An 8,470-nucleotide genomic window follows, 5' to 3' on the forward strand; every position below is an offset into this window, starting at 1 on the left:
TAGGTGTTGGATTTTTCCACCAACATAGCACATGAAGTTCTCTACCAAATGAGAACATCTAGAAGCAAAACCAATCACATGACCTAGAAACTTAATCTTTGCAAAGCCTATGATAAGGTGGAATGATCCTTTCTTGAAGCTATGCTTATGAAAATAAAGTTTGTTGAAAGGTGGGTCCACTGGATTATGCAATGTGTTTCTACTGTGTCTTCTCATATCAAAATCAATGGAAACATCATTGGCCATGTTAACCTGACCCGTAAACTTAGATTATCTAAAACTTGGTGGCCCAATCCACCGACTTTCATTGTAAATAGATCTTTCCACAGCAGGGCTTGTTCCCTAGCTGACTTCTATTAATAAATAATTATGTTTCTTTGCCCTTAAAAAAAACCAGGGTTTTAAGAATCAGTATCGGATTGATTCATAACAGTATCGGCCATGATTGATACCGATACCCAACCAATATGGATGGACTGATATATATGTTCTGGGTTTTTTTTATTTAAAATGAAAGAAAAGGTGTTTAATTTAGTATTGGACCAATACGGATCGACTAATACATATGGATCTGGATTCTTTTATGATAGGAAAAGTTGTTCTGATTTAGTATATCGGACCGATACGATTAATCTGTGTCAGTATTGATTTCGCCAGCAACTAATATTGATACCAATACCATGAACTAAATCCTTGAAATTATCAATTATTAGATGGACTACATCAGGATTTTTTTTTTAGTAGTGAAGCAGATAAGATCAAATAAACAATAATCTCTAACAATTTAATTTCTAGACAAATATAGATTTCCTTCTATATCATTCTTTATTTGACATTGTGAAATGGAGTCCACCATTGATCAAGACACTTGACTATTATTAAGCAAGGACTATTTCAACCACCAAATCTGAATGAAAGAGTTTTAACAGTGAAATTACATCTCAAGAATTAAAAAGATATTTCTCTTTTTAATAAATGAAAATGTAAAATAGAAACAAAAAATTGAAGATAGCTCACAACTCACAATAGACTCAACAAGATCATGGTTTACAGGATATGAGATTAAGTACATGGCTAGCCTCAATTATTTTCCCATGTTGGTAGACTTGTATTTATCACATGAGTTTTCAATCTCTATTTCAAGGACGTTCAATCTCCAGAGTTATTCAATCTAGGGATGCTAGGGTCTTTCTTTAAATCTACTAAATTCTCATCTCTAATCATCCGCATATAACCTTGTTTGATGAGGGATTTTATGTTCAAAGATATATGGGAAAATTACCACTTTGTGGACATTCAATTGGTTGCATCAAATTCTATACTCAAATTTGATCAAATACCCTCCCATGTATGCCACACATTAATGCATTGGCATGCACTCTCTCGTAACCCTCTTGGACACCTTGAATTTCCTAACTTTGCCAATTAGTCAATATCAATTGGGCCGAAACTTGACAAGTGGTTAGGCTACCTTAAGTCGTTTACCTTTCCATAAAATTTGGGCTCCATTTGATATGTCATGTGAGAGAATTTAGACAATTGAAAGCCTGTCCTTGATGAACAGTTAGGATCAAGGCCCACCACTGGATGGGACCCTTACCTGGCAGAGTACTCATGAAAAAAAAAAACACCAATGCTACCATAAGCCCAACCCAGCCCAAAAATTTTTGAGTCCATGAGGGTGTGGCGGGCCTAGAAGAACATCATGGGCGTTACATGCGAGTAACAATGGAAAGCATGGTCATTTCCAATGGAAATTCGTAGCAAGGCTCAGCTAGGAGTGAATCCACAAATGAGCCAGACGTGCTCAGGAAGATCTACACCCCATACCTCACTCTCAACTCTGGAAGGACTCACTCTATCATCCTTTGCGCCTGTGGCAAAGGTGTTAATTTAGGACTAGAACCGGACTCAGACCGGAACCGACCTGCTAGGAGCCAGAATCGATCCCACATTAAGTTATTGGTCTTATTTTAGTACAAACTGACCTCAGTCTGTATTCTATAGTCTATAGACTCTGTACTGATCCTAATCCAACGGTGTAGATCCTAAACTCATGGACTATTTTTTTTATTTTTGGGTCAAATCCTATTGAGAGCCCATAGGCCACTAGGGGATGGTCTCCCAACTTAAGGAAGGGCGGCCAGAGGTGGTGCAAGGGGGGAGGGAGTTGAAAGTGACCTCTCACGGACTTAAGTTAGAGTTCTACTGAACCGGCAGCCACCACTACGCTAAGAGGTGCTTCCTCCTCCATAGATGTTAGGCCGTTCTTATAATTCCTTCAGTGACGGATTTAAATTCTGCGTTAACTCAATAAACAGATACAAAATTAGCTACTAATGTGCAAAGGGACACAATTTGGAGAAAAAATAACTGTGAATAATAAATGTAGCTTGGTGAGAGTGATCGATGCTCTTTCTTTCCATCTTTTTCTTTCGGCTATGTTTGGCTTCAAAGGAAGTGAAAATTTTCTAACCTAACAAATAAATGTGTAATCATTATCCCAGGAGATTACATAAATTACTTACATTTCTTACCATGTTTAGTAATAATACATTTAAATGTAATTTTATCGATTACCCAAAAAAAATGTAATTTTATCATCTTAAACCAAAGGGAATTGGATGCAAAGCAGTGTGAATTTAATAACCAAATATTGAATGATTTGGAGTTAGCGATATACTCACATGGGATAATGATTAAAAATAAGTTTTTCTTTTAAGTTTGAAATTTTCATTTCCCTGGAACTTTGGTATCTAAAAGATATATGTAGAATTTGATCGCCGTGAAGTGGTTCTGCTCATCACTGACATCTTCCGCAAACCTCCATCTCAGCTTAGTCCCATAGTGGATGATATCCATATGCTCGTTTCTATATTTGAGAGTTGTTCCTTTTCTCCTATTTGTAGGGATGCCAATTGTATTACGCACACCCTTGCTAGAAAGGCCCCATCTTTGGAATGTAAAACGGTCTGACCTAACTCCACTCCCTGATTTCATGAGTTATGTGTAATTGAAGCTTGAGTCCCTCTAGCCACCCTTCTCAATAATTTTTCCTTCTACCTATAGGAATTGGGAGAAAAGCGGATCCTGGTCAACAACCCCCCCCCCCCACCCCCACCCCCACCTTTCTCCCCAAGTTTAGAAAGATGCTTCTTCATAATATAGTCGTAAGATCATAGATGATGTGCCCCACTAAGGTAGAACCTGAAAGCTTCACGTTCCTTACCGAAAAATAAACGAAGAAAAAGCTTCCCATTCTGACCTAAAACTTAAGATGAAAGTTAAGTATCACCAACAATTTCAATTTTTTCTTTTGGGTAGAAGAAAGATTATTTATTAGAGCGTGACCAATGGAAGGTGTCTGAATTACAAGAGTTTGATAGCCAAGGAGTGGAGTTGGGCCAAGGTGTCCTACACACTAAAGACACCACCATCAATTTCAATTCGATGTATACCAGAATCGGTTGGAATCGACTAATTCAAAATCTGGATTGACGATTCTGATTTAAATTGGTCAATTCCATTGATTCCGATTCCGATTTTTAAAACCATGTTTACGGCATTCCGGTTGTTCTCAGAAGGCACTATAGCATATCAATCTTCAAGCCTAAAAAGATCTTTGGTTGGATATTGGCTTTGCTTCAAGCCAAATCCAGCCCAAAACCTGGAAAATTGGATGCATTTAAGTCGGCCCAAATTTTCAAGTCCAAGACGTAATAGGAAAAGATTATCTCATTAGTATGCTCCAAGGTTTTAAAAATCGATGAATCGGATGGGACTGATTTCAATTTTTTGGTGTTCTAAATCAGAATATTCACGTCAAGGTTCCCTTGATTTCTATCATTTCACGCCAATTCTAGGGTTATTTGGATCAATTCAAATTGGCCTCATTGAACTAACTTGAAAAATCAGAACACGTGTCTACATTCAAATCTCAAGTCTCAGGAAAACTCTTAATCGTTAAATGGAAGCTAAGACCGGATCTTTGTCCCTCTAGTTTTTTGTCCGGTCCAATTCCTTCAGTGCCTATAATAATTTGGGGGATGGGGGAAGAGGAGTGCAATGATCACCCTATCCCTGTCCAAACACTCTGTCTGGGTTGTAGCCACCCGGAGGTGACAGCTAAGACCTAAGAGGGGCAGGCAACACAAGAATTATTCCAAGGTTATGAGCTGTAAAGAAAGCTTGTTTTTTTTTTTTTTGGTTTAATGAAAGTAAAGAAAGCCTTGATACAAGGAAGAATATAATTCATTTGCTTGTGGTCGCTTGCTAGAGACACCCCTCTTCTCGTGCTTCTCAAGTTGGTGGCTTTTGCCTTGTAGCAATCCTTATCAGTTATCACACCCGCTCTCTCTCTCTCTCTCTGCTTTAGAATATTAACTCCGTTTTGTCCCTGTTCTTCTACACTTCTCCATTTTTTTTGTTTTTGGAAGGTGTATAGGATTGGGGTAGTACTTCCAAATCTTTCTTTTTCAATGAAAGGCTAGAGTTCTATTCCAATATTCTTTTCCTTTCCATTTTTTTGTCCCTTTTGTAATAGATATTAAAAATAGTAAATTACACAGTTGGCGGTTTGCAATAATATCAAATTAATATGGGTCACAGTAAATTTTTTTTGGTGTGTTACCGCCGAGATCTGCTGGGTGAATCCTGCACACTAGAGAGTCAAGATAGAGAGAGAAACATGGAAGAGATGATCAGAGTCGACACCAGGTTACTCTTCGATACCTAAGTCGGATCTCAGAAGAAAACAACAGTTGTGCAGCTAAGACAGAGAGAACAGTAGACTTACGATAGAATACAATGGCTTTCACCTTGTATTGTACAGTTACTACGATAGTATCTTTACGTCCAAGAAGGTTTGACCTGGGTCCTCATAAGCTCTTACGGAGAAAAAAAAAATGGTTCTATACTTACATCAGACGCGTCTAACCGTCTTGCAACTAGCGTAGTGGGGAATCTCAAGTTGAGTGACCACATGAAAAAGTTTTGGTTGCTTGTTTGTTTTAGGAGATTTTGGTCTCAACGACCTCTTCGTGCTCTTGGACCAACTGCAGGTCTATTCACATAGTTTCAAGCCTGGACTCCCAACACGTATCATCTATCTATTGGTAAGCCGGTCATATATATGTCATAAGTCTCCCAATCCTTCAAGTCTTGTAAATAATCGATGGAATAGAAATGGAGAAAAAAAATGAAAAAATATGACATCTTTTTGGAGAGTTATATGGCGGTCTTTCATTGGTTGATCTGCCTTGTGTATATCATAGTGCATTGTATTGGCATCGGTATGAGTTGTTACCGATATCGATACTGATACGGATCAACTGTATCGGGCTAGATCCAACCGTTTTACCCCTTAAAATACCGATATAGGGGTTTTTTTGGACCATTTGTCCTCCCTTGTTCTGGTATCACTGATAAGATTTCGGTAATTACATACCGATACGGATCGGCTGATACCAATACTTAAAACCATGATGCCAAGTTATGATTCACACAAGTCCCTCGGTGCTGATAAGAGTTTTAATATAAATACAGGTCACCTATCACAGGCCACTACAGGTAAATTAATTAAAGAGTCAAACAAAGAAATTTTGGCTGATACAAAATAATTAGCCTATAACCACGCATTAGCAATGGTCACCTTTATGCAAATCTGTCGGCACTATTTTAAATAACCATGTAAGAACAGATCAGGAAACTTCATAGAGACTCAGGAAATGTATCTCAGATTGGTTCTCAGAGTTAAAAACAAGGGAAAGCTGCTTTGGATTAATGAAAACGATTTGTCCATAACCAATTTGATCTTACAAATTGAGATGGATAAGTATTAGATTAATGAAAACAAATGGGAAATTGGATCAAAATATTGCAGGAGAGGCATGAGAGATGTTCCCTGTAATTCAAATTTATAAGATGCAGAATTTCTTTCAATCAAATCCAGGAGAAACTATACAGGCTTTGCTGCTTTTGCACTAACAGACCTGCTATTGACACAACTAATTCTCTGTCTTAAGCTTCCTCCAACAGATTTGTTTCTACTTAATTGGAAAACACCATCTCTATCATAATTGGATCCAACAGAGCGGGCTCTCATCTGACTAAAAAATCCTTGAATTGCAGAAGAAGATGAGAGCTCAACACCATCTGCTTCACCTCGGAAGCTGGAGTTTCCATCTGTTCCAGCCATTAGATCCATCAAATTGCTCCTAAAAACTAAACCCAGATCAGAATAAATTCTACTTGAGTTCTTCAATGACCGAGAACGTCTGTAATCTCCATTTTCTCCTACTGGATGCCTTTGCTTTGAATTCCAATGGGTATTTTCAGATTCTACAGGGCGGCCTTCTGTCTCTATCATCAAACATGGATTACTAACAGATAAACCATTCCAGGAATGAAGAGGTACCATCTTAGTAAGAACCCTTAGGCACTCCACAATCTCCTTCATCGATGGCCTTCGTTCCTTGCAAGACCTCACACACTTGGCTGCAATTACTGCTAATTGCTTCCTCACCATTGGATCCTTCGGAGGTGGAATTCTGGGATCGTAGACGCCCAAAATCTTACCTTTCTTTATAAGCGGAATTGCCCAATCGACAATTGAAGGTGGCGAATACCCAACATCGATGGCTTTCCTTCCACTGAAGATCTCTAACAGAAGAATTCCAAAACTGAACACATCAGTTTTTGTGCTCAGATTATCCGGCGTAAGATAACCAGGATCGAGGTACCCAATTGTCCCCGCCGGCGCAGTCGACCGGAGCCGGAAATCGTCAACGTGGCACCGCAAAGCGAGCCCAAAATCACCCAATCTGGCATTGGAATCTCGATCAATCAAGACATTTGCTGATTTGATGTCTCTGTGTATTACAGGAGGAATGGAGGAATGAAGAGTATCAATGGCCTTAGCAGTCTGAAGGGCAAGTCTGATTCTTCGACCCCAGTTGGGCGGTCGAGGGCTATTGTGAAGAACTTCGTAAAGGGTTCCATTACTCATGAATTCGACAACCAGAAGACGATCTCTGGAGTCATTGGTGAAACCCAGCAAGTTCACAAGCCGAGGACTATGGATTTTGGAGAGGATATCAATCTCGTTGTCAACTTCGTTGCTGGTGTCGGCAGTAGAGGCGGTGCGAGGGGCTGCGCCGCGACCTCTAGAGGGTTTCTTGATGGCGACGAGGCGGCCGCTGCGGAGGACACCCTTGTAGACGCAACCATGGCTGCCTCTGCCCAATAGTTTCTGATCTGAGAAACCATTCGTAGCGGCTTCAAGGTCGCTGTACTCGAATTGTTGGATTTTGATGGGCTCTTCTCTGTCTTTCTTCTTCTTCTTGGGTTTGTTGTGGGCAGAGTGGGTGGAGCCGGAGCTGGTGCTGCTGTGGGAGTTGGAGGTTAAGATAGAGGATTCAGCTTTGCAGGAAAGATATCCCATCAAATTTGATTGAAGCAGACCGATGAGAAGAGAGAGACCATTACATCAACAGAAGAACACAGAAGCAAGAGTTTTGAACTGGTTTTCTAGGTTAGGTTTCTTGGGTCGTGAAGCCGGAAGCCCGTGAGCTTTGAAGATGGATAATAAATCAGTAATGGAAGGTAATCAGAGAGAGGTCAGACTTCACAGGAAGATTGAGATTGGAAATTTGGAATATTGGAATAAATGTAGGCATTACCAAAAATAAATAAATAAATAAATGTCGACCACTCATCATACCCACCAAATTGTAATCCCAAGTTGGTTTGTGATATTATATGCTAATTAATACTTAGGATTCTGATAAACCAAAACTATAATATATAACTTTTTTGGTGAAACTATAATATACAACTTAAAAGTATAGGGAAAAAAAACTCTTTCCAGGTGTGTGGCCCACGCCAACACTCTCATGTATTTATCTCTTTCCTCCTCAAAATAAGAGAGCATATTTTTTTTTTCATATGGAAATTTATCATCTCAAGTGCAGTGCACCCGATGCACCATACTTATTTGCAAACGGAAGCTTCTTAGTTTCGATTCAATTTGTGACAAAAGATGGAACTTGAAATCACATTATATTTTCTTTAGGCTTGTCATCAAGCAAAGAGGACAGAGGGTGGATAACTTGCTAAGAAAGACCTCTACAGCTTACAAATTAGGGCCCTTACCAACAGCTGCCTAGTGCAATTGGTGAGCTGTGATGCGCTTCATGCCCACATTTCTATTTAATGCAGTTTAAGGCCCTCATTTTTTTTTAGGGGGGGGGGGGGGGCGGAATAGAAATGCTTAATCATCCCACTGCAAAGTTTAGAAACCCAGAATCGGGATCAAGATCGGGTTAGACGATTCCGATATTAGATCAAATCAGAATCTGTACAAAATCTACCCCAAATTGCTCTAAACCTAGATATTGGGATATGGATTGATCAAGTCGGATGGACTGGAATCAAGATCAGCCTTGGCTGATTCTGATCCGATCACGATTTT

At 39.4% G+C, this 8,470-nt stretch overlaps 1 protein-coding gene across 1 annotated transcript; it reads right to left on the reverse strand.

The window, feature by feature from the left end:
* Window positions 1-421: 421 nt before the first annotated feature.
* LOC122644184 (serine/threonine-protein kinase-like protein At3g51990) lies at window positions 422-7,525 on the reverse strand. Its single transcript, XM_043837796.1, has 3 exons — window positions 5,924-7,525; window positions 1,030-1,041; window positions 422-432 (listed from the first exon to the last, which is right to left on the reverse strand). The coding sequence occupies exon 1, from the start codon at window positions 7,439-7,441 to the stop codon at window positions 5,957-5,959; it is 1,485 nt and encodes a 494-aa protein (XP_043693731.1). The 5' UTR covers window positions 7,442-7,525; the 3' UTR covers window positions 422-432; window positions 1,030-1,041; window positions 5,924-5,956.
* Between the last annotated feature and the right edge of the window lie 945 nt (window positions 7,526-8,470).

The sequence above is a fragment of the Telopea speciosissima genome, chromosome 10 (genome assembly GCF_018873765.1).
Source record: "Telopea speciosissima isolate NSW1024214 ecotype Mountain lineage chromosome 10, Tspe_v1, whole genome shotgun sequence".
In the NCBI taxonomy this organism is placed as follows: Eukaryota; Viridiplantae; Streptophyta; class Magnoliopsida; order Proteales; family Proteaceae; genus Telopea; species Telopea speciosissima.